General features: G+C 41.6%; 1 protein-coding gene across 6 annotated transcripts in view; it reads right to left on the bottom strand.

Moving 5' to 3' along the window:
• The window catches only part of ENO4 (enolase 4), a 29,735-nt gene extending 10,321 nt beyond the window's left edge, over window positions 1-19,414 (bottom strand). For 2 of the 6 annotated variants that reach the window (XM_028730130.2, XM_028730135.2), the window contains exons 1-10: window positions 18,884-19,412; window positions 16,948-17,076; window positions 13,771-13,961; window positions 12,693-12,835; window positions 8,803-8,972; window positions 8,033-8,164; window positions 5,204-5,269; window positions 3,993-4,049; window positions 1,240-1,407; window positions 837-962 (exon numbers count right to left, since the gene is read on the bottom strand). In XM_028730130.2, coding sequence (XP_028585963.2) covers window positions 837-962; window positions 1,240-1,407; window positions 3,993-4,049; window positions 5,204-5,269; window positions 8,033-8,164; window positions 8,803-8,972; window positions 12,693-12,835; window positions 13,771-13,961; window positions 16,948-17,076; window positions 18,884-19,069 — 1,368 coding nt within the window. In that variant the 5' untranslated portion in view covers window positions 19,070-19,412. Of the gene's footprint in view, window positions 1-836; window positions 963-1,239; window positions 1,408-3,992; window positions 4,050-5,203; window positions 5,270-8,032; window positions 8,165-8,802; window positions 8,973-12,692; window positions 12,836-13,770; window positions 13,962-16,947; window positions 17,077-18,422; window positions 18,593-18,619; window positions 18,777-18,883 lie in introns of those variants that run through there. The other 4 variants (XR_013393208.1, XM_028730132.2, XM_028730133.2 and 1 more) reach the window with 4 other exon arrangements.
• Between the last annotated feature and the right edge of the window lie 7,482 nt (window positions 19,415-26,896).

Below are 26,896 nucleotides of genomic sequence, written 5' to 3'. Positions count from 1 at the left end.
AAAGAACTGAAAAAGGACAAACCTGGCTGCGTGTGTTTGTCTGGAAGCTAAGTAAAGGACGTGACAGTTTTATCACCGCTGTGTTTATCTCTGCTACTGGCGTGAATGAAGAGCTGCTGGAGACGGACCAGAGTCTCGCAGGGAAGTGTGCCGGGCGGCCATGCGTAGCTAATTGAGGGCCAATAAATCAATTAGCGGGGTCCCAAAAACCAATTTGTCACAAGGGGTACCTTTACCTTTACTATTTATTTATTATAGTCACTTATAGCCCTCTTTTCAGGATACAAATCCTTCTAAGGTAGTTCACAACAAAATACAAGTCAACAATATACTGTATAGAGTTAAAATATCAAATAGTTGAACACAGAAATGTGGCAAATATTCTCGTCCTAGTTAATTGTGCTGCTGTATTTTGCAATCATTCTCTGAAAACGAGACTTTAATATGATGCATGCATCTCATACATTTCATACAAACAGGCCCCCAGCCATGTAAAGTTTGATATCAATGGGAATTAAGCATTATAATGGATCTTAAGTTACAACAAAATGCTATTCTTGTCTACTCAGACATATCCCGATACAGGATTGTCATCTTAGTCAAAATTCTGTTACATTGATTTCAGTAGGACTGAAGTGTGTCTAACTTTAATTGGATCGGGGCCACAATGCTGAGGAATGAAGCTCAGTGAAATTTTCTTTCCTCTATGACTTCCTTTTTTCCATAAAACATATCCCTCCCAAAGTTTAAGCACGTTTTATGTGTTTCTTTTGTTGTTGGGTTCTCCCCAAGGACAGTGATAAAAATACCAAAACAAAGAGAGAGAAAGCTCCTACCTCTTTCCTCAGTGGATCTATTAATGTCATAATAGATGGGAATTTACGAATTAGGTCCACATACACATCCACCATTTCATCAGGGCTCTTGAATGTTCCAAGTATCACTTCATATTTTCCCTTAGACTAAAATTAAAAATACTGAAAGGTAAAAATCACTATCAGAGTTGAAGGTGCTCACTTTTCTTTTTAATAGATAATGATAGGAATAAAGTACAATAATTAGAAACACTGAGGTGCTGCAAAGGAGCCACTGGTCTTTTGCATGAATGAAGTCTGTTGATCGACTTCCTTCCCTTTACAGAGCCCACCCCCTTGATAGATCCCTTTTGGGGAGAGAGGAAGAGGTACTGAAAAAGACAAAAGAACGTTGAAAATAAAGATACCAAAAATTAATGCTTACACAGTCGATTAGTTCATGAGCAGCACAATTTATTCCCAAATATACATCTATTCCTAGTTCCAAGAAAAGGTGTGTACAAGCAGACTGGATCAAAGCCAGAGGTTGTTCAAGACTTTCAAACCCTGTTACCAGGCAGCCTAAGTGAGACATCTTTTTAAGAACAGGAGACTGTAAATGAATTTAAAAACACTGGTATTAATTTCATATAGTCATGTACAAGAAGTGTTCTGCCAATCTCTGAATAAGACCCCCAAGACCATCGCCTGCTGCATTATATAGGTACCATACTGTCCTACAACCTAGCCAGATAGAATATTTCTCTCCCTGTATAGCTATTTTATAATTCAGTTTATGATTGGATTATTATTTTGTATGTGCATCAACTGTATATAAATTATGAGCATCTACATGAAGGCAACCAGCTTCTTGCAGATGGCCTGGCTAATGTTCCCAGTTTCTGTGAACAGATGACACATAGAGATAACAATACTATTTCCAAGCATGCTGTTTCATACATTCAGATTTGACATACTTCCACAAAGTTGAAAAGGGAGAAAATAAAAATATATTGTAGTCCTTAGGCAATTAAACAAAAGAAACAGGATGAAACAACTCTGTTGCTTCCAAATGATGCAATATTCCTATGAAGTTTAATAAAACATGAAACACAAGTAATGGGCATGATTCACTTAAAATGAAGCATAATTAATCTGATTCAGTGGGAGAGATTTAACCATGTGCCAAACTCTTCCACTGAAGTCAATTTAAAAGTGGGCAATTTGTGCCAATGACAATAGAAATAGAAGCCATCTTGGCCCTAGAATGCAAACAATGTAACACTGAAGCTGTTGGCAGAATCCTACCAACAACAACAGTTGTTGTAAAATCCTAAGAATATCAACCCAAAAGGCTGCAATTATATGCATGCTTATTTGTCTCATCCCCCAATCCTACTAAATCAGCTTTATGTGGGGCTGCCCGTGAAGCTGACCCAGAAACTCTAGCAGGTGCAGAATGCCGCGGCGAGGCTCCTTACGGGGTCCTTGCCACAGGATCACATTCATCCAGTGCTTTACCAGCTGCACTGGCTCCCGGTGGAGTACAGGGTCAGGTTTAAGGTGCTGGTTTTGACCTTTAAAGCCCTATGCTGCCTAGGACCCTCATACCTACGGGACCGCCTCTCCTGGTATGCCCCGCGGAGGACCTTAAGGTCCACAAATAACAACACTCTGGAGGTCCTGAGCCGCAAGGTGGTTAGATTGGTCTCAACTAGGGCCAGGGACTTGACATTTTTCCGCAGGACCTGCAAGACAGAGCTGTTCCACCTGGTCTTTGGTTTGGACTCAGTCTGACCCTTATGTTTCCTTCCCCTTATGGTTTTGATTTATGGGCTACTGCTAAAATGAGGCTGCTTTTAAAATTGTATTTTAACCCGTATTTCAATTATTGTTGTTGTTGTTGTTGTTGCTTTCTTTCCTATTGCGTTTTATTGTAATTTTATTGGTGTTAGCTGCCCTGAGCCCGGTTCTGGCCTGGGAGGGCGGGGTATAAATAAAAATTTTGTTGTTGTTGTAAGAAAAGTCTATGTAATTATCAGTTATGTGCAAGTATGTGCTACTTAGAGTAGACCCACTGGAATTAATAGTGCTAAGTTAGTCATGTTCATTCATTTCAATGGGTCTAACTCTGAGCAGAACCAATGTTAAATATGATCCGGTATATTTTTATTTTTCACACTACATTTTTCACACAATATTTATTTAGTTTCCTCTCTTACCTTATAAAAATGGTTTTTAGCAACAGTTTAAATAAAAATACATCCATTTAATGTAATCGTTTATTAAACATTAAATCTAAGAGTATTACAGAGAAAACATTTTTAAAATGCAATTGTACACGTAAAAATTTCCACTTAAATTTACCTGCTCTTCTCTCCCTACCCTGGAGAGCATCCACTCCTCATCATCCAACCTACATAACCCATATTTGTTCATACATACATCCTCACAGGGGCACTGCTAACTCCCAGTCTAATTAATAAAATACAATAAACATGTTCAACATTTTATGCTTTTTATAATTTTATGATGTTTTAATTATTGTAGTGTGCATCACTATGATATTTTTATTGAATTGGTTGTTTTAGGAATGCTCTTATAATAAATAATTTTTAAAAAATCATTCCTAGCCAAATTGGGCTTCCAATTTGGCTATCAAAAATAAGTGACTCTTACTGGTACTGGATGGTTTCATATTCTGCTTTTGAACACATGATTGAGCCTAGCTCATAGGAAGTGGATGCACCACATTTTGAGTCACTAGAGTACCTAGGAAATCACAACCTGTGGACTGATACAGATCCAAGTAACAGGATCTAGAGACAAAACCAGTATGACTTATTTGAGCACTATGCTGCCATCATCACAGGAGCAACATTGGTTCCAGGTTTAAGAGACAGTGTGTCTCCATTTCCTTCTTCCCTCAGTGTGAAGTGCAGTAGGAATTCCTACAAACCTGAGCTTCTAATGGTTGATATAATTATGTCAGAAAGGCTGATTGATGGAAAGCAATCTTCTTTTTCTATTCACAATATAGTATAATAAAAATCCCTCCCAACAAATAATGGTACACAAGTCTCAATACATCAAGGGCCATCACACTTGCTAATAAACCTATCACCTTATGATTCTAACAACTGTTTTGTGCAATAATCCACTCCTCAAGTTGAAAACTGTATTGTTATTTTTTCTTACCGGAGCTTTTTTTGCAGCATCCCGTGAAGTCTTTTTACCTTCTCCCACAGAACTAGGCTGTTACAAAGGTTTTAAAAAATTGTTTAGAAACACCAACATTATATATTCAGGAAAAATAGTAACCAAAAAATTAGTCATCTTTTAAATACTGTAATAGCTTCAAAGATACTATCCAAGATAAAGGTTGGGTATAGTACAGAACACAGAGTTTGAAACAGAATGTATTTATTGCAAACTGACAACAGATATCCAAAACATCACTATGAATAAACCTCCCTGATTTTGAACAGATTATTTGCAGCAAACAAAATGAAGCACATTAATTACTTTTTTCAGAATTTAGGCACATGAAATATAAATGACATACAGTGGTACCTTGCAAGACGAATGCCTCACAAGACGAAAAACTCGCAAGACGAAAGGGTTTTTGGTTTTTTGAGTTGCTTCGCAAGACGAATTTCCCTATGGGCTTGCTTCACAAGACGAAAACGTCTTGCAAGTTTGTTTCCTTTTTCTTAAAACCGTTAATACAGTTGCGACTTGACTTCGAGGAGCAACTCATAGCATGCGGTGTGGTAGCCTTTTTTGAGGTTTTTGAAGACTTTGGTGATTTTTGAAGCTTTTCCAAAACTTTTCCAAAACCGTGCTTCGCAAGACGAAAAACTCGCAAGACGAAAAAACTCGCAGAACGAATTAATTTCGTCTTGCGAGGCACCACTGTATATAATAGGACACCACATCCTAAGGGCATCTGGAGAGGTTGTATTTGTCACAGCAAGTATCAGATATGTGTCAATAAATAAATGTGAACCGTAAGCCAATGCAAAAGCAGCTAATCGTTCATTCTATTGAAAAAAAAATTAAAAGACAACCTGGCAACTGCGTAGAAATGTGAATAACAGACACAATAGTAACTTGAGTCCCTAATTAAATGGGTCTCTCCATGAGTTTGAGGTGGCTTTCTTGTTTGGTCTTCCTGGTGCATAAATGAAATAAATGATTGCCATACTGTATAAAAAGATAATGGGTTTGATTTACTTCTGGTGGCTTTTACTTGAAAAGTTAACTTGTCAACCAGGGCAACAGACTGGACTTGTGTATACCTTCTGTAAAGCAAGGTATATATGCACACAAACATACACATAAACATATACATAAACACACACACACTCCTGAAAATCAAAAAAGGATTAATTTATAACTTATCTTACCATGTTAGTAGTTTGACTCAGCAACTTCATTACTTCTCTCTGAATATCCACACACCTTTCTACACCCTGCAAAATAAAAATTAAAAAACCCACAGAACCACAATTTTTTTCCCTATTAAAAGTAATTTCCCTGGCTCCCATCCCATCTCAGTGACAGTATGTGTCTAAGTAAGCTTTATTCAAGGCTTACAGCAATTTAGGCCACACTACAGCTGCAGATCACCAAAGGCAAGCCTAAAAATTCATGACTGAATGAAAGCTAAGAAGTCTTTAAAAGGGGGGGCGGGCACAGCCCTCCACCAGTTTCTAAAAGTGAGACATGGTCACTTGCAACACAAGCCTCTCTCCCAATGAGACTGGTGGCACACACTTCTCCAAATGGGGCATGGGCCTGTTCCCAGTGGTGCAGACAGCACTGAGTTCTCTGTGAGAGGTCAGAGGTCAGACCCTCTGACTCCTCCAGCTGTCCAACCGCCCCTCCTGACTGGTTGATGCCTTCCCCCATTGCTAGGGAATTCTGTCCCTGTTTGTAAGGGCTTGACGGGGAGCCAGGGGCAATGGAGCTCGCGGCATCACACCCCTTGGTCCACTCCATGCTGTTGACATGCTTGCACTCTCCTCTTCCTCTGACAGCAACTGCCACCCGTCCCAAAGTAGCCAGGCTCACAACAATTACATTCTGAAAACAAGTGACCTTTTCCAAAAGTTACTAGGTAAAGGTAAAGGGACCCCTGACTGTTAGGTCCAGTCGTGACCGACTCTGGGGTTGCGGCGCTCATCTCGCTTTATTGGCCTAGGGAGCCGGCGTACAGCTTCCAGGTCATGTGGCCAGCAGGGCTAAGCAGCTTCTGGTGAACCAGAGCAGCACACAGAAACACCATTTACCTTCCCGCCGGAGCGGTACCTATTTATTTACTTGCACTTTGACGTGCTTTCGAACTGCTAGGTTGGCAGAAACAGGGACTGAGCAACGGGAGCTCACTCCATCGCAGGGATTCGAACCACCACCCTTCTGATCAGTATGCTTATTAAACTGCAGCTATTCACTTTAATAGACATGTTCCAAGTTGCATGAGAAGTTTTGGAGAAACCGCAACACCAGTTCTGGAGGGGATTAAGAGTATCTTAAATCCTGCCAAGTAGGTAAATCCAGGTATTAGCAGGAGGGAAAGCACATATGAGCATAAAGAACACCTTGCATGGTAGGAAGGGTATGAGGACCACAACCAGCGAAGAGTACTAGCCAGGCGCCTACTAACTTCTGAAATAATACTGCTTTATTCAGGTATTATCATTCAAGTTCCATGTCCTTGAAAAAATGGTCTTGTCTTTCACTTCTTCTTCTTCTTCTTCTTCTTATTATTATTATTATTATTATTATTATTATTATTATTATTTAGATTTATATACCACCCTTCATCAAAAGATCTCAGCGTGGTTCACAAGACCTTGAGTTGTGCCTTGGCTTTGAAGAGGATACAAGATTATAATCAGCTGTGCCAACATGCAATTATACCTGAGTTAATTTTGTTCACACACATGATGTTGTGCAATAGAATGAAACATTTGCTTTAACCATCCCCCCCCCCCATTTAAGAACTAGTAATTGGGGATCTATGCCAATTCCTACTTGAATCAAAAGAAGATTACCATATCTAATTAAATCTCTTTCCCATCTCACCCACTTCATTGCTCTCAGTTGTTCTATCCATGAGTGTACCATTATACATCCTTAATCTGAGAGGAGTGAGGTGGGATTGAACAAAAGTTACCTGGGAAGGTGATTTGACAAAAACATTAATCTATGAAAGTGAAATTTTAAAACTTATCTTCAAGGTATTTGGAGTCATCATAATAATGACCTTTCAGGAGAATAACTCATTCATTCTATATGAATGTGATGTCTCATTTTGTGAAAATGAAATGCCTACTATAACACAGAACTCTGCTATATCTTTCCATTGTCAATATTACTCACAAGAGACACATCCACGGGCAACCTCCCAGATGTAAATGAATGAGTCTTGTGCATTAAAAGCACAGCCATTTATTACACACTTCCATATGCATGTTTCCTCCATATCCTTATAACCAACTCAGAAATGTTTTAGATTCAGGTAGGTAGCTGTGTTGGTCTGATGCAGTTGAAATAAATAAAAAAAGTATTTGTCCAGTAGCACCTTAGAGACAACTAAGTTTGTTCTGGGTATAAGCTTTCGTGTACATGCACATGAGGTATCTGAAGAAGTGTGCACGCACACGAAAGCTTATACCCAGAACAAACTTAGTTGGTCTCTAAGGTGCTACTGCACAAATATTTTTTTTATTTATTCAGAGATGTTTTGTTATGTTTAAAGACCTAATAACATGTTACATTAATGATGTGTTTAGCAATCATATAATAATAATAATAATAATAATACCACCAAGCACAGAGGAGACACCAATGAGACTTTTCCCTTGTGCTAACTGCCACATGGAGTGGATGATTTTCACCTTTATCACAACTGGAGAGAGTAGACTGAAACCACATACTTCATTCCTGAGGACAATGCCCTCTTCCCACCTAATGCCTGGTATTTAATACGTGTAACCCCACATCATCAGAAATTATGCCACGATAGTAACAAGTAGTGAGGCAGTAAGGCTTCAATCCTAGGTCCTGTTCACTCTTATTCCAGTTGAAGACAGCATGTATAAGCGTGTGGAACGGGAAGTTGGATTATGCCATAAAAAAGCAATTACTGTAACAGGTTGATTAAAATATGGCCAAGTGCTTTTCAATATTGTGTTTTATTATAAACAAGGGAAAACAGTTGCACACAGTACCTGTTTAACCGGTAACCAGTGTGGAGGTATAACCATCACTTCTTTCAATAGATTCAGTTTTCCAGGTGATGATTTTCCACAACTCAAAACTGTTGCCATTGGAAGTGGCAAAGCCAGTTCTTTAGGCGATTCCTAAAGTGGAAAAAGTCATGTGGGAACTTCTTTAGGCTTCACTTTGCAAATTATCCGGAACAGAAAGATGATTACATATGCCTCCAAATACTATGGACTGCTGGAACTGTAGATGCAGCTTGATTGCTCCATATTATTTATTTACTTAATTTCGGCATTTACATGCCATCCCATCCCATGCAGTTCCCTGGGAGGCTTACTTGCTGGTCAACAGCAACCTGCCCCCCCCCCCATTAAATTAAGCAAGAGCACAGTAAGCATGGGGCAGCATTGACTACCTGGACGCCTTTAGAATTAAAACCAAAGGAATTAATTGATATGTCACAAAACATGACACTTGCATATTAGTGACCAAGGGCACAAATTTGCACAGCAATACACCAGGTGATGACTAAGCCCTGGCTCTAGCACAGAGATATCTGCCAGATTCATTATGGACATTCCAATGGATTCTGGTGGAAGAAAGAGCACAGAGCTAAGTCATACTTGTATAATAAATGTACTAGAATATGGTTGTGATACAAACCACATCAACATTGAGCAAAAGGTTCCGCAGAACTTAGGCTGCACGTATGTCTGGATTACTTCTTATTCCTATCTTGAGTAAGAATTCTGGATGCTAAAATCCAGACAAGTACCTGATCGTGTTTCAGCAAAGCAATATGTAAGTACAAAGGCATGTCACGAAGAGTCGCAGCAGTCTTTGCAAAAGCAAGGGATGTACACCCAATAGCCATGCTACCCATAACTACAGGTTCTGTGGGTTCTGCAGGAGGGATTGGCTTCTCCAGCACAGATAACTTCTTTGCTGAGAAAACAAAAACATGTTTATAGTTTTCTATTGACAATATCAACGTCATAGGGTTAAGTAAAATATGGCTATGAAGTCAATTAAAACAAAGAATCTGGACTTCTTATTCTAGATCAATTCTATTGGAGTCAAAGACACTGCTCCAGAGATAGGTGTTTTGAGGACTGCCATCTTAACCCCTTATATTAAGACACTTCTAATGAACTTTCTATCTCTAATCTCCTGTTGTGATGGAACAGGACTTTGAAGCATTTTGTTTGTAACTAGGCTGTAAAATGGTTGCCCTTTATGGTGAAAACTCGTGTATATAGGGGCCAGAAAATTGCAGGAAGGTGAAACGTGCAAGGGATACTAGTTCGGGAAGTTTTGCACAGGAAGCTGGTAATTAAGGAGAAACAGAAACCTAATCAAGACCTCAATGGGAGGGGGTAGTTAAAATATTCCATATAAAAGTTGAAGAGTTGCAAGAAAGAAAAGGGGCTTGAATTAAACTGTAAAATTAACTTTTTTCTAAAATCATTTCCCCAAAAAGTGTTTAACTTGATGCCTTACCACAGCCTTAAATAAAAGCATAGCTTATTGGGCAGCAGGGAATTTGGTATGAGACCTTGTTATTCAACTCACCCCTGCCAATTTGCTACCAAGCTAGTTTCAAGACTTTGCTACTGGTATAAGAAGCCCTATACAGGTGGCGACCATTTATGCATGTCCAATTAGCACTCAACTGCTGACGCACAGGTCTTTTGTACCCAGAAGAGGGAGGAATGGGGGCAGAACAGGGCAGGCTTATGTGTGCTCCGCAGGCACGCGCTTTGACCCAGAATACAACACCTGTGGAAACGGGAATTGCCTGTACAGTTCTGCGTCTAAGAAGCCACCTCTCCCCCCTACATCCCATGCTGGTCACTTAGATCTGGGAATAGAGATCTGTTGGTGCTTGTAGCAAAGCATGTAAACCATGCTGTGACTTAGGCACATGCTCTGAGAACTGTGGCACCAGTTGTTTGGAATTCACCTTCCATAGATGTGAAACAAGCCTCCATGTTGTCATGTCAAAAACTTTTCGCCCAGCCTGTCCCAAATTAGTATATATCTGCAGTTTTCAATAAATAAAATTTATGTTTTTTTATCTGCTTTATATTTATTTCTCTACACCATTTCCACACCACTGAATATAGGAGCAGTTTATAAACCAATTAATTAAATACCACTCCTCCCAATATAAACAGGAGCTGGACCACTTAAAGTGGTCCAACATAAAGTTGAAGCTGTTGTTTAGTCAGGGAGTCAAAGGAGTCAGAGAAGAATAAACGTCATCCACGGTGGCAATGGTGAGAGGAAGGTGGGGTTGGTTTGGCTGGTTGACTTGCCTCCTTTCCCTCTCATGATGCAGGCTATACCCCATGCTGTCACACCTAACCTTTAGGCTTAAATCACATCTGTTCTTAGACACAATAATCTGATATTTTGACCTCTGCAATGAAGGCTTGTTTCAGTCTCGGATACAAGCCTTCTCTTTTATTTCCTTTTCTCTTCCATTGCTCATTATTATGCCCTTCATCTTCCAGCACCCTTAGATCCAGACTTTCCAAAGAGCGTTTTATATGCACAAAACTTAAGAATCCAGAGTAGATTTTGAAAATTACTTGGCTCTCACTTGGACACCTTAATAATGGCTGGATTTTTGAAGCATAGAGCTTAGCAACCATAAACTCCCACTGTGACATTTATGTCCTCAAGTCCTCAAATTCTTATCATCCAATGGCTTGCTTTGACTCTAAAATAGGAGCTGGCATCTTTTGAAAATCCAGCACTAGTTGTGGGTGCTGAGTGCCTTTGAAAACCTGACCTTTTAATCCAAGCACTTAACAGAACTTTTGAACAGCAGAACATGAAAGCTGTCAAGTGCAACTATGGAACTCTATGGAGACACCCAACTAAAGTGTTTGAAGCACACCATATATTTGAACCACATCATATATTTGATCTTCCTTAGGAGTGGAATGCACAGCAATGAGTGCATTATGAGTGAGGTGTCAGGCATGAAGCAACAGGCTGTTCTCCAAAGTTTCTCAAAAATCACCTTTATTCTCCATAAAATGACAAATTCTACTCTTCGGAAGTTCAACTTCTCTATAACGGCTTTTATTGAGACTACTGAAATTCCAGTAATTAAATATTTTCTCCCAGAAAAGTAAAAATGATTTTGTTATATTTGCTAAGAAATCAAGAATGGCAATTAAAATTATCAGTGAGGCAAATGCAACAATACAAACTTCTGCTACAGTACTACTTTTAAGCAAATTTAACTCCAAGCAGTATTTTTGGTACAAAATGGGGTGCCAGTACTCTAATCTTCATTAAAATGCCATGGGTGCTGGCATAAAATGGCTGTCATGAGCTGCTACAAAAGGGGTGGTGGTACTCCATACTGGTGAGTACTGTCAGACAAAAAAGCACTGTGGCAATCATGAAAGATAGGAAATGTTAAAGAGTATATGAATAAGAACACTTTCTTCTTATCATGAACAGGTCACTGCAATTATGCAAAAGACCAATAAGAGGAGAAACATTCGACACATTTCCCTTGAGTTAAACAGTCAATGGGTGTTGCATCCTTAAGACTCCTGCTCTCAAGGGTCAATATGATCTGGATGTTGTTTCCATTAGTGAAACGTTACTGAACTTTACAGATAACAAATGGCATGGCCCTGGCTGGCAACTAGATCAGCTAGCAGTTCAATTTAAAGCCAAAAGGTGTGCCTAGGAGACTCCCTCAGCCCCCTTCCACTGTGCTGTTTTCCTGCCAGATCCCATCAAACAAACATAAACTTCACAGCAGGTGTGCTGTCCATGTCCCTCTATTAAACTGATTCCTAATAAAATGAACTAAATCAACATGAGACAACGGAGTGCATATTCACGCGTCAAGACAAAGAATGCAGTCTGGGGATCATATCTGATACTCAGATAAGGCATTGCCCAAGAAAAGAGAGCTAGGTATCCAGATCAAGTGTTTCCCAATCTTTTTCTTTTGTTTTGCCTGTGTGATTCCCATTTTGAAGCATCACAAAGCAACAAAGGCAAGCAAGCCACCCACCCACACCTCAATCTACAACTGCCATGACTTTACTTGGGATCATTAAGTCCAGTATGCAGAGTGATATGGGGATATGTTGAAGGGTGGAGAATCCAGGAAAGCATAACGGGTTATGTGCAAAAGTTTCATTCATTCATTCATTTATTACATTTTATACCCCTTTCTGTAATAATAAGTGGCTTACTCAAAAACAATAAAAATGCAACATTGATAACATTTCAATAACCTTTCATAAAAATGTGCTGAAACAAAACAAAGTTAGCAGAAGCATGCTTTGAACTACCCTTCCCTTCCACAAGCTTAGGTAAGAAAGTAAATGTGGGTCTTTATCCAAGAAAGGACTCCTACTTGCAGAATAGAACTTCACCATGCTCTCCTCCCCAGGTGGCCTCCCAAATCTGTTCTGGGAGTTCCGCCAACCCTCCAGAGAAAGATTTGGGTGGGTGGGTGTGCAAGGGGCATGTAGAAAGAGAAGATGGAGGGGAAGTTCCATTACACAACCAGAAGTTGTATAAACAGGACAACTTCATTGGATACAAGCCTGAGAGCCATGATACCCATTTGCTAAATGGAACGGGATGCTATCTACTTTACAGATACAAGGTCTGTTCTATAACCTGCTTTGTTTGGCTTTTTTTTCCCAGAAGGAGCTGGAGCAGCTGAAGCACCAGAAGCCTCTGCTTCCTGGTTTTCTTTCTCTTTCTCCTTTTCAGCTTCCCTTCTTTCTTCATCTGCTTCTGCTTTCTTTGCAAAATATTCACTGTAATAAAAGGAAGCGCAGTAACCGCTGGTTGCTTTAGTACTTCAAGAAACTTCTTGACAAATGCAAGTCTACTTTAGGGTGACAGGTTACACTGAAATTTGTTACCTTCACTTCTATAAATAGTAATACATTTCTGATAAAACACATAACACAAAATTAGAGAGGTATTTTGTATTTGCCCGGGGTGGGGGTCGTTAACCTCCCCACTCGCACTTACTGTGTAGTTATATTTGCAGAAAATAACTTCTAGGGAGTACATGAACTCAGAGAAACCCACCACAGGGAAGATGTTTCCTGGTTGCTAGGTAAAAAGGAAGGGCAAACTATGGAGATTCTAAGGACTACTAGAAAATAAGGCAGAAGCAGATAAAGTACATAAAAGGGAAACCAGCAACTCTTTCGGACCCAAGGTATTCCCATTGCCTGGTGTCCAAGCAACTCATCTATCACAGCTCTGATTTTACTCCTACCTATCAGTGGTTTTAGCCCATGAGTGATCATTTCACTAAAATTGCTTAGAAGGGTACCTGCACATTTTGCTTAACTTTCTAGGAGGGCTTAGAGACTTACTTTTTTATTTAAAATAAAATGGCAGCAGGCTCTGACACAGTAAAGTTTTCCATGGGTTCCAGGTTGGTATCCCCCAAGGTAGATGATAATTTTATTTACAGACTAAGCTTAAACTCAATCATAATCCGCCTCCAGACCACCAGACTGTTATGGTTGAAGCACAGCCATTTCAAATCCTCAAGTATGCCACATGCTGGTAAGTACAAGTACAATCCAATACAAGTCTGCTCAAAAGTAAGTCCCACTGAGTCCAAAAGGGCTTACTCTCAAGTATAGAATTGCAGTCTTGTAAGTGCAACATAATGGATTTTCAAAAGAAGAGAATTGCTATATAACATGCAGAATAAATATGTGAAACTTACCCTAGAAGTTCATCAGCTTTATGCTGGTCAGTAGGTTGAAGGCCTATGAACATTTCATTCAGTGATTCATTTATCCATTCAATTGCTATCTTTATAGATTCCTCTCTTTCCCTTTCATCAGCATCAATTGCTTCTGGTGAAGCATTTTCAAGAATTTCAGCATGAGAAGAGATCATGCTGGAAGAAATCCTCTGCAGAATAGTATTTAAAAATAGATTCACCATTGAAATTTCACATAATAAACACTACACTGAAATCATTTTGTGCTAAAGGTTTATTTAAGCTTTATTTTTGATGTATGGAGAGGGTTATCACTTTCACATGTCAAATCTTTTGACAAGGTATTTAAAAGAATTTTATTGCTAGAGTAGAATTCTTCACAGCTCCTTTCATTTCAATTTTGTTTAGTCCATATGCTTCTTTGACCATGTAAACTACACTGTTTATATGAACTTCTGAATAATGCAAATGCCTCTAGGTTATACTACAGTATTAGAAAATCGTAGAGTTGGAAGGGACCCCAATGGCCATCTAGTCCAACCCCCTGCAATACAGGAATCTTAACTCATCCAACCTCTGCTTAGAAACCTCCAATGAAGGAGAGTTCACAACCTCCCAAGGGAGACCGCTCCACTGTCAAACAGCTCCTACTGTCAAACAGCTCTTCCTGATGTTAAGTTGGAATCTCCTTTATTGTAATTTGAAGCCATTGGTTCGAGTCCTACAATCCAGAGCATGAGAAAACAAGCTTGCTCTATCTTCCATGTGACAGCCCTTTAGATATTTGAAGATGGCTATCATATCTTCTCTCACTCTCCTCTTTTCCAGGCTAAACATACCCAGCTCCTTCAACCATTCCTCATAAGGCTTGGTTTCCAGGCACTTGATCATATTAGTTACCTTCCTCTGCACATGTTCCAGCTTGTCAATATCCCTTGTGGTGCCCAGAATTCTAGGTGTGGTGTGACCAAGGCAGAAGAGAATAGTACTATTACTTCCCTTGATCTCGATACTATACTTCTATTGCTGCATCACACTATTGGTGGTGGTCCACTAAGACCCCAAGATCCTTTTCACATGTACTACTAGTAAGACAAGTGTCCCCCATCTTATATTTGTGCATTGGTTCTTTCTGGCTAAGTGCAGAACTTTACATTTGTCCCTACTAAAATTCATTTTGTTAGTTTAGACCCAGTTCTCCAATCTGTTAAAGTCATTTTGAATCCTGATTCTGTCTTCTGTGGCATTAGCTACCCCTCCCGGTTTGGTGTCATCTGCAGATTTGATTAGCCTCCCCCTCATGGGCGTAGCCACGTTTTTTGTTATGGGGGTCCCAAAAAGTTGTTGCGTTTTTTTGGTGAGATCATGGCTAAAATTCCCCCTAATAGAGGGCATTACAGGGGACAGGCTTTTGTTGGGGGCAGTTAATTGAGTATTTTTTATGCTTTTCAATAATTTTTGAGGATTATGGGGGCAGCTGCCCCCCCTTGGCTATGCCTATGATTCTTCCCCCCACCCAATTTCTTCATCAGTTGTTTATAAAGACTCTGAACAACAACGAGCCCAAGACAGAACCCTGCGGCACCCCACTTGTCACTTTTTTCCAGGGTGACGAGGAGCCATTAATGAGTACTCTTTGGGTTCAGTCAATCAACCAGCTACATATCCATCTAACAGTTATTTATCCTTTGATTCTCTACTGAATATACCTTAATATGGAATACACCTTAATATATATTTTTCAAGAGCAAAAACACAGAAACACTGGGTGTCTTCAGTCCTTCCACTCAATCCATTTCTGTTACCCAGTGTGAGGGATATGTACTCATGGAAGTGTAAACTTGGGGCCAGCCCTCCCATGATCTCAAGTGGCACTCTGTGAGGGGTGGCAAATTTGCATCTAGGTACAGTCCACACCTCCCTGCTTCCTCCATGAAGCAGTTTCTTCAGGAATGCAGAAAAGTACCTCACCCCGCACTTTCATTCTCCAGATCATACTTATTTTCTGACTTCCTTGCTTTCCCTCTCCTTCCCTGCTCTTTGCTTCTCTAGTTCACCTTCCCTTGTTTCCGGCATTCCCGTTTCCCTCTCCTCCCACCCCTGTTATCCATCTGCATTTAGTCCCCCTTGCTTCACCACAGCAATTCTCTTCCCCATTTCACAACATCTTCTTTTCCGTAAATCTATCAAGCCACTAACCCACAGAGTCCTGCTCAAGTGGCACGCTGCATGCGCACCTGCCTCCTGATGGACAAGCTCCCAGCTTTCCAAGGGAGCAGCCACGGTTTCCAGCTAGTAAGCCATGGTTCAAAGGCAAGGCAGAGATCAGCCAGCAGAAAGGAAAGAGGCAGTGGGTTTTTAGGGGGTAAGAAAGGGGGGGCGAGATGAGCCCTATCCCACAACCACAGCACCTTCTCTCCATCCAAAAACACATTTCAGTTAACTAACAATCCAACAAACAAACAAAAAAACCTCAAAGAGGATGCAAAGCAGGACTGAAGAGGACTGGCCTGGGCCTCAACAGAAAGGCCTAGAGGGCTGCATTTGGTCTCTGAGCCTAATATTCCCTGCCCATGCCCTAACCCAGCACTCTTAACAAACCACAATTCCCAGGAGGGTGCCATTTTCTGGTTCACCTCAGGCAGCAAAATGCCTTGGGCCAGCCCTGTGTAGACTTCACTGTTGGGTGTCTCATCCTTATCCTTATCCCTCAACCCTAGTGAAGACATTTTATAAAAAGTCACAGCAGATAAGACCCTTCCAAATTTCAAAAGGGTGATAGTATGATGTCTAATTTGCCCCTAAACTTTTTTTACACTCAGGATCATGGTGCACAGGCAAAGGAAACATTACCACTTTCTACCATGCAGTGGTCCTGAAGAAACGCTCCACCAAAATTGCTACCAGCACCATGGTCCCAATCCTGACACACACATAACACACAGCAGCTAGTTAAGGGGGGAAACACCTAGATATGTTAAATGCCTTGACACATTTTAACATCAAACCTACTTTGGGCCATTTGGTTTCATCATATTGAGACAAAAATTGGCAGGGGTTGACCAGTGTCCATATAAGCTCACGGACAATGTTATTTGCAGGGCTGCAAGCAGCCCTCAGTCTGGCAGTCAGATATCTCTGGATCAAATAGAGAATTAAGCACGTAACAGTTCATACCTTGACACAGTTCCTAACTCGGCATGACACTTCCACTTCTAACGTTGGCCGACCGATCCCATCAAGCACCTTTTTCCCAATTAATTTGGTTATCACTGGAGGCATTGATAATTCAGAGAAGTAGTTTGCCTGGAAGATAACAATTATAGCAATTATTTCCCATATATTTAAAATGAGATTTCTATCCTCCTAGTACACAATCATCTGCAGTGAAACTTTTCCCTGGCATTTATCAGACTGCTCATTTAGTAGTTCCTGCACCCATGGCTTGGGATCATACCTATTACCAACAATATTATTTCCTTTCTTTTTAAAATCCTAATGGTACCCTCTTGGCTTTCACTAAATCTTCTGGAGTATGGTAAACTGTAATGATACCAGTTCATCTGCGATGAAGTCAAGGATGGATCACAATAAATTCTTGGATTGTGCCACTGACATTGATTCTGCAGGATCCTAGCCAGCCCTTTGGACTAGCATGAATTAATCCAGGGACCAGCATTTTCCTTGACACATGCTAGTATAGGGCATACTGCCAGGCAATCAGGAGAAATGATCAATCAGGAAGTACTCCAAAAGGCACTATGATGTTTTGTACTGATGGTTGAATTTTAGAGGTAGAAGTCCACAAATTTTGGCAGGTCTTGGTAGCCTGCCCAAATGTGAGCATGCTATGACATATAATACTATTTCTGCTTCCGATGACATATGGTATCATAAAAAGATATGTTCGCATTTTCTAATTCTCTCTTTTATTACCAATCATTTAAATCACATTTTCTAGTGGGCTTAGTGCATTATAACCCTTGTTTTATTAATACCCAAATCAACACTGAGATTATGTCATAAGATTACCATTTTACCAATGGGAAACTAAGGCAGATCATGACATTTACTGTATATGCTACAGTATATTGTTCAGAGGAAATTCATAAGATTATACACCATGTAAGTATACTCTGCCAACCTATACAGTTATGTGGCATGAATCTCATGAACGTCCTCTTTACAATAGACTTGCAAATTGTACAAGATGAGAACCCTTCTACCTCCTAAGTGTGCCTTGCTCATCATAATGCAGGTGACAGTACAAATTATACTGATATGTAGCAATGTAAGTTTATTGGAGGGCTGTAGGAGCAGAAAAAAATAGAAGACAAAATACAGGTCAGTTCATATTTTAAGAGTTATTTATTAAATCATTTTAATAATCTTACAGTTAATTCTGATGTACCAAGTGCCAGTCATCCACATTGAGAGGCCAGAATAAGAAAAGCTAGAACCAGGTTCTCAGTGTTGCCAGTTGAGAGAATATTATGTACATTAGTAAGAATCAAAGCCTTTTACATGCCAAGAACTCAGGGTTAGGCAGCACAGTAGCATATGCTAACCATTCCCCGCCCAATTTACTTCTATGTTGACCTGCACAGGATTGCACTGCAAACAAATTTATTATGACACGGGTTTTCATGTACCAGAGTGCACTCTTCACATCTGATGATGCAGATTTCAATCCATGAAATAAATATGTTGGTGTTTAAGGTGCTGTCAAGGCTCTCGGTTGCTGCTTACTTAAATAGTAAATTTGCAGCCACTATATACCCACTTACAATATCTAGGAGTAACTCTCGTTGGATTGAATACGGACACACAGGAGCTCAGTGGGACTTGCCTCGGAAATATCATAGAGAAGCTCGCCCTGTAAAGGGCCAAAATACTACCATGCAGATGCACACAGCAGCAACACACGACCTGCATTAAGGTCACTTGGAGTTCTGCACTCCCACCCAGCCGGTCCCACACCTAAGGCGTCTCACTCCCGCCGCCCCCTCCTCCCGGTGCGCGTGCGCACCAGGCACACTTCGAAATCAGCCTCCTGTTTGGGCCAAAGGCGCATGCGCAAGCGGGGGTGCCGTTACACGGGGGTCCGGCTTACCAGGTGCCCGTAGAAGTCCTCTGGGCGCTGGTAGAACATGGCGTTGAGCACCTCCTCCAGGCGCTGCGGCACTTCGTTGCTGCGGTAATACTCCGCAGCCTGGTGTTTGAGATCAGTAATGGTGAACCGCCGCGGCGGCTGCTGCTGTTGCTGCTCGCCCGCAGCCCGGTTCCCGCAATACTCCATGTCTCCCTGGAGAAGCGCCGGGGCTCCGTTGCTAGGAGACGGGGCACGCGCCTCCCGCCCCGAGATTACCGTGTTCTCGCGGGATCGCTTTCCTCCGTTTCTCCTCCTCTCCTCAAGTTCTTTGCTTCGGGCTTCGGTCCTGTGCCGAATAGTTTAGTAGAGCCCATTCGGAATCCGTCAGCCCCGACTTCTGAGGGAGGACGACGACGACGAGGTTCCTGCTGAGCGCTGTTAAAGTCTCCGGCGCGGCACCGGCTGATTAGGTTCCGCTGGAGATTGAATAAACTTGGGACACGGCGGGTTGCAGTGCCACCTGGTGCCCAAAGGCGGGAAGCGCAGTCGAGTCTTTGTCAGCTCAGCCGGTTCCCTGTCTTCACCTGGGACAGACGCCTCTGTGCGCATGTGTGTGAGAGAGAACGTGTATGAGAGAAAGAGAGAGACCCTCCTGTCATTCTGCTCAGGCTTGTGATTGCATTTTGGTCCCGTCCCCCCCAACCAATTCTGTGGCCTTTTGACCAATTTTTCAACTGCTACTTTTTGCCTCTGATTCTGTTTTCGTATGTGTGTCGCTTTTCCCTTTGCTTGCTCCCCATGTTGTTTTTCCTAACTTTAAAAAAACAAAAACACTTGTTTCCCTTATTTAGCACTGTTTTCCCTCCCTTGTCTCAGTGCTTATTTGTCTGGGACTCATGCCTTCTTTCATCAGTGCTTGCAGCCCATGCCTTCAGGCATTGCTGTACCAATGGAGCCCCACTTGGACTTGGGGGCGATGGGGGAGCGGCAGACAAAATGGCAGTTAAGAGTTCTGCACCCAGCTCTGGACAGTCTTTGGCATTGCAGAGGGCACATTATATGGGAGAGCTTCCTGATGTCCTTTCAAGGGGCCTCCTACGTGGACAAGTGTGCTACAGAGCTTTCAGAGGAGGATACTGCATCCCAAGTGCAAGGGGCCTTGTAGACATGACATCATCTTCCATCCATGAATTTTCTGGTTTTACAGCATCCCCTCTAGCTATTACCTTGCTTGCTTCTGCTGCTGGCCAGCCTAACATACCTGGTATTGGGCAGCCTCGTTTATTACCAGCAGCTCAGCCATTGCAGTTTTCAACCTGAATAAGGGAATCCTTAATGGGGGGAATTTCCCAGTACCTGCATGTGCTACCCATGCCAGCTGATACAGCCACTTGCAGCTGCTGTCACACAAGCTGTTCTGTCATTCCTCACCATTAGCCATGCAGCCTGAGGCTCATGGGAATTGGACTCCCCACTGATATCTGCAAGACCACAGGCTCCCTGTCACTCATTTAGAGGCACTGAGCAAGCCAGACAGGTGCCAGCTGGTCCTGCAAGGCTTCTTACCTGCTCTCTTCCTTTGGGTGACACAGCCACCCAGAGGAGGCTCAGTGAGCCCCAGGGTCCTTACTGCAGTTTCCACAAGGAAAGGTGGTCCAAGACAGGAGCAGCCTCAGCATGACCTCTCTGTCTCCTGTGCTTTCCCTTTGGGTGGTGAAACAGCCTTGATTAGGCCCAGTGGGCTTAATTCTCCATGCTGCTGAGACTAAAGTAAAAACCAGCATAGGCAGTGGCTTTTACTGCCATTAACTCAGCAGTGCCATTGTATCCAGCCTCGTCACCCCGAGAGATGTCAAAAAAGCTGGCAGAGGCCTCGCTCTTGTTTGTTCCTCTTGTCTTTGCACAGCACCACAAGCCACATGTTTCCCCACTAGGCCATCCAGAGGGTGAGAGAGAAGCAGAAGCAAACCCCTCCTGTTCTGGTTGAGTCACTCACATGTGCTGAGCAGCAGCCAACCATATCTGCCTTCATGAAACTCCATTCCATTTCACTTCTGCTGGTTTTCCATTCCCCCGGACCCCCAGTCAGTATCCCATAGCCACTGAATGTGTTCTGGTTTTTTTTTGTGTTTTTTTTTTTTTGTATTTTGGAGGTTTCTCACTTTTGGCTTTGTCCTAAATATTTTTTGTCCTTCTGCAAAACCTTTGGGTTTCCTCAGACCTCCTAATATGCCCTTTTATGCAGGGATGGTGTTTTGTCTAAAAAAAAGTTTGAAAACAGAGGAAGAGGTTCACCTGTATCATGAAAGCCCTCCTGCAGCTCAGCTTCCAAAAATGATAAGCGGCCCACTCCAATTTTCCAAAGAAAGGTTCGGATTAATAATATTAATAACAAAAACAACAACAACAAATTTTTATTCATATCCCGCCCTCCCCGACTCAGGGCAGCTAACACCAAATATAAATTACAATAAAACGTAATAGAAAAAAACAAGAAAAAAACAGTTAATTAAAATATGGCTTAAAATACAGCTTAAAATGCAGCCTCATTTTAGTAGTAGCCCCTAAATCAAGACCATAAAGGGAGGAAACACCAGATATTCACCCGAGCCAGCTATCCATGCTGGTCCTACATGGGCCAGCAAAAAAGCCAAGCGAAAAATTATATTCCAAATCCCATATAAGGTGTCAGAGTGAGTCTAAGCTGAAGGCCAGGCAGAACAGCTCCATCTCGCAGGCCCTGCGAATAGATGTCAAATCCCGCAGAGCGCTGGTCTCTTGTGACAGTGTTCCACCAAGTTGGGGCCAGTGCTGAAAAGGCCCTGGCACTAGTTGAGACCAATCTAACCTCTTTGAGGTTTGGGACCTCCAAAGTGTTGTTATTTGTGGACATTAAGGTCCTCCACGGGGCATACCAAGAGAGGTATGAGGGTCCTAGACCGCATAGAGCTTTAAAGGTCAAAACCAGCCCCTTAAACCTGACCCTGTACTCCACCGGGAGGCAGTGCAGCTGGTAAAGCACTAGATGAATGTGATCCCATGGCAAGGACCCCGTAAGGAGCCTTGCCGCGGCATTCTGCACCCGCTGGAGTTTCTGGGTCAGGTTCAAGGGCAGCCCTGCATAGAGCGAGTTACAATAATCAAGCCTGGAGGTAACTGTCGCATGGATCACTGTGGCCAGATCATGGCGAGAGAGATAAGAGACCAACTGCTTAATACGGCGGAGATGGAAAATGCCATTTTGCTGTGGCTGCAACCTGCGCCTCCATAGAAAGGGAGGCATCAAAGGTTACACCCAAACTCTTGACAGAAGGCGCTGGCACTAATTGAGCCTCTGCAAGAGATGGGAGTTGGATTAGTTGGACAGATGCCTATTAAGAAAGAAAGCTTCCCACATTGCAATAGGATCTGGCTTCATTCACACATCATGACAAACCATGGTTTATTATACAAACTGTTGTGAGTCTTGGACTCATTTGCTTCTCGCTCTCCTCTAGCAGAGCCACAAAAAGATCAGAAGCTTTCACTTCCAGTTTTGATTGAGAAGCTCACTTCATAAATCATGGTTTGAATTTGGCCTATTTTAAACAAACCATAGTTAATAAGGGATGTTGGGGGAGGTGGGAGACACACTGTGCTCCTTCTGCTGTAGTTTGTCTACCTTTGATCTCCACTCTGCACTCAGCTCTCACCTGTGGCTCCTAGAAGCTGTCAGCATGTGACAGTGGCCACATCAGGAATAGCTTTGACTGGCTGGCTAAACAAGGTGAGAGTAGCCAATGGGTCTCAAACCTTCAATGAGCTAGGGACTTCCCTTGAATGTGAAGACAAGCTCTGGCAGATTGAGTGCATGAGCCTAATAGTGGGTCCAACAGTCAAGAAGGCAGTTTCTGCAAGTGCTGTAAGGGCTCATCAACCTGAGAAAGCAGCACATCTAGGAGAAGGAAAACTGTGATCCTAAACCTCCATTGCCTTGCAGTCTCTTTGGGAGAAGAAAAGGCTAAGAAGTAAACCCTGCACAAATCTGAAGTGAAGTCCCTCAGTGTAGGGATATCGCCGAGTGGACAGTAGGGTCCGGAGGGAGCACACTTTCAACCAGCAGGCAGCCTCGTCTGCCTGCACGTGTGACCCTGGGGTGCAGGGAAAACCCGCCCCCCTCAGACAAGCCACAAGCTGTCTGGTACATCGTTCCACCTGTGTCTGACCTTTTGCGGTCTCAGCAGTTAGCAGTGTCCTGTCTGTAACCTTTTCCCTTAGAGACCTTTTGTCTCCATTCGTCATACACTGTGCAAGGGGAAAATGACGCTGTGGAGCAGGTGCCAAAATAGCTTTGTACTACCCCACGATCTCGGGACGGAAGATGTGTAAAGGTCACAGCTCAAAAATGTATCTGCCTAGCTTGCATATTTGTCTCAATAAAAGGAGGCTTCACGGGAATGGTGGTAGCTCGTTTCAGACCACCTGTGCGCAGCTCACATCATGATCAGCACCTGCCTTGGGCCTTCACTTCACCTCAGAGGGTTGGATGGTGCCTTGTACATCTCCTTCTGGCAATTCCTGTGACCAAGTTGGTGCCAAACACACTGCTCTGCTTTCCTTTGAGCCACATCAATGAGGCCACAGTTCTTGTCATCTGGGCAGCCCAGGACCTCCATCACACTGCCCAGGCTTGTACCCCAGGGAGGTCACTTCAGTGCTACAAGTTAAGAATAAACAGATTTATTTGTTTGTCAGGTTGAGATGAAATGATGAACCGCAGTTAATCAAAAACAGAACTATTTGCAGATACCCACAGACGGATAAGGAGGGGAATACACTTAAATCCAAGGCTCTCTGTGGTTCATTCTCATCATGATAAGTCATGGTTTACTACAATGTTCAAACACAGCCATAATATGTCATTTGTTTTACTATGTCCCTTTCTACATTTGCTCTTTGGTTCAACTGTGTAAACTGTGTAAACTGTGTATATCTGCATTTGAACATTTGCAGCTGTTTATACACATCACAATAAATTAGGCACTGTAATGTTTTCATATGAAAATGATTAGTTCTTTCTTCTGTGTTGTTATTGAACCTTGATGCATTGCCTTCCGTAGACCACTTACTTGAACTTCTGCTATCTTAAACATTTCCATCTATAAAATGGGAATAACTTCGTAAGGACTATTTATTGTTGCATACAAGAAGGGCTACAGAAAAATCCAGGGTTATACTTAGTTATTTATGAAGCTTGACAATATTCATAAGCAAGCTTTAAACTGCTCTTTTTTGTATAAACTGCTTATTGCAGAAAGCTTTAGGCATAGTTTGGTTAGAGATGTGTACGGCCTTTTTTATTTTTGAACACAGAGTGTACTGTTTCTCAAGACTTCTCAAAGGTTGGTTATGATCTTTATTGCTATAAATTTTCTAGCAAGTACCTCTTAGGATCAAAAAAAGACTCTTTGAGCAACAAAATTGCTGAAGATTACCATCCTGAAAGGGACACAGATTACAGCTTGCAAAATGTCTAGGAAGGATAAAGCAAGCAAAAGCCCCACCTGACTTTACTTCTGTATTTAAAAACCCTTTACTTTTCATGAAAAGAAACATTTCACAATCTAAATGATCACTTTTAGCCTGCAATTTCCCATAAAAACTTTCACTTTGTTTCTTTTTTTCATTCGTAATGTTGTTGAACTAACTGAAAATTGATACACTTAAAATGCTGTTAGCTGTATACTTCCTCAGATCTAAAATCAATGTTTGTGAACCTCCCTCATTGTGTGCTCACTTTGGTGGGCTGGGAAGTAATGAAGAAAAATCTTCACTGAATCATTTTCTTTTCCTTTCACATCCTTTCTGAAATATCACAGTATCTCTCCAGGGAGTTAATCCCTCCTCGTGTCTCTGTATTCACCAAAGAAGTTTCTAAATTGAAAAGACATTCCTTAAAGGAGGTGCGATTGTGATTGCAGTGTATTTCTACATCCCATGAGATCTGGCTAAATTGTGGAAAAGTCTCCTGCGACATCACTTTCAGTTCCATATGTGTCCAGATAAAATGACTGCCTCAAACTTTGGTTAGTTTCATTTCCTCTAAATTGGGTTATCCTTAACTTCCTGCTAGATCCCCAGTTTTCAAGAAAGCATTATGTGGAATTCACATTGAATTGCAGTTTGGAAGGAATTGTTATGCTTTCCATTGAAAAGTTCATTTCAAAGTTACATTTTTGATAATGGGGCAGTCAAGCAATCTGAGACTGCACATGTGTGACAATAATTTCTCCTCTGCCCTCTTCATGCCTCTCCTGGTTCTGGGAGACCAGGGTAGCTTGTCACTGCAGGAGGGGAAAACATATGTGCCTCTTCCCTCATCTCTGCCTCTTGACTTCCCACTCTCCTGCTGCTGCTTCTTCTTCTTCTTCTAGACTTCTCTCTGCAACAGACTCTCCCTGCTCACTAAGCCCTGTTATCTCTTCAGCTTCCGACACCTTCTATTTCCAGTCAACTCCCTCAGACCACTCATTGTCATCCCACCACCATTCCCAGGGCTCTGAGCCTTCTTCCCTTTAGTATTCCCCAGCTGGTCCTGTCCCCCCATCATTCCTTTGTGTCCAACCAGTCCCTGAAACCATTTGATGTTCTCTAGTCAGTTCAGTTTCTTCCCTTCCAGCCAAACTGGTCTGCAAACTCCAATAATTTGCAGACTGGGGGACTGCACTACTGCTGTCTTCCCCTTTGATGCCTGCATGTGTTTGAGGAAAAGGTGTAACCTCTTACTGTATGACTAGTACCTAGACAGCAGCATTTTGATTCATTTTCTCAAGAAAATGAAGTTGCACTTAAACTGCACAGAAACAGCTCAAGGCTCACCAGCTACAGAGTAGTCATACCTGTGCTTTTGCATTTAGTGTTCTTTTTAAAAATGCTGACAACCTAAAATTTATAACATGGGGATGGTTTTAACTTTGATTCTTCATAGCATTTCTCCATAAAATGTTAGTAAGGGGTATTTAAAGAATATTTTTTCCTGCCAGTTAGTATGAGATGGTCTTCCAGCTGGATTAATGCTCTGGGATACAAAAACACAACTCAAACATAATTGCTTAGTGTTCAGTACAACTCCCATCACTAACTTCTTAGCTTATGGGAAACCAGCAGCAATTTCCCCCTAATCCATTTGGAGACTGTAGTGTGTACATTCGTATGTGCTGTACAATATAGGTTGTTTACATAGTAAGAGAATGATCTCAAGTCTCACTAGGATTCTATTGTACTGACATTATGAAGGAGCTGTTGTAAGCTATCATGTCAAGGCTTACTTAAAGACTTATTAGTTCAAGGATCATTGACACAATAGACTATAATGACTCTCTTGGCAATGTTGTCATTTGTTGCGTTAATGGGCTTGCAGACTATAAGCACAAAATTTACATTTTGTGCATGTGTGTATGTTTCTATATCAACTATTGCTATGCCTATGCAAAACTCATAATTTAATCACAATTTCAAAATGGAAGATCAAGTTTAGCTTAATAGAATGACAAAACTTTTTGACAATGCTATGATGAAATATTAAGATACAAGCAGTAACAAATCTGGATGTTTGGCAAAATCCACGCTGTTTTTTTCAGGTGAACTCATGCTACGTTAAGGTAAAGACAATAAAATATTTTGCATTCTGAATTGTTCATACTGTGGTTTTTGAACCAGATAATGTTAATATATATTCTAAAGGTTTGAATAGCCATTTAAAATAATTGTAGGCTGCAATCAATCATTCACTTACCTGGGACCAAGCCCCATAGAACTCAGCAGAGCTTGCTTCTGAGAAGACACACCTAGGATTACAGTTGTGCTTATTGTAACCCAACTATGATAATATTGAAATTGGTGACTGGCATGAGACTTGATACAAGTACCAAAGGTATATTTAGCTTAAGTGACTATAACAATTGTATTAGTAACTAGCCTTGCTCTCTATAGCTGCAATCAAAACATGGCAGAACCAATTTGTTTTGAATTTGTTGTCCATTAGTAGTTTTGGTG

Source organism: Podarcis muralis, chromosome 6 (genome assembly GCF_964188315.1).
Source record: "Podarcis muralis chromosome 6, rPodMur119.hap1.1, whole genome shotgun sequence".
Classification (NCBI taxonomy): Eukaryota; Metazoa; Chordata; class Lepidosauria; order Squamata; family Lacertidae; genus Podarcis; species Podarcis muralis.
This window is presented reverse-complemented; position numbering and strand designations above follow the sequence as displayed.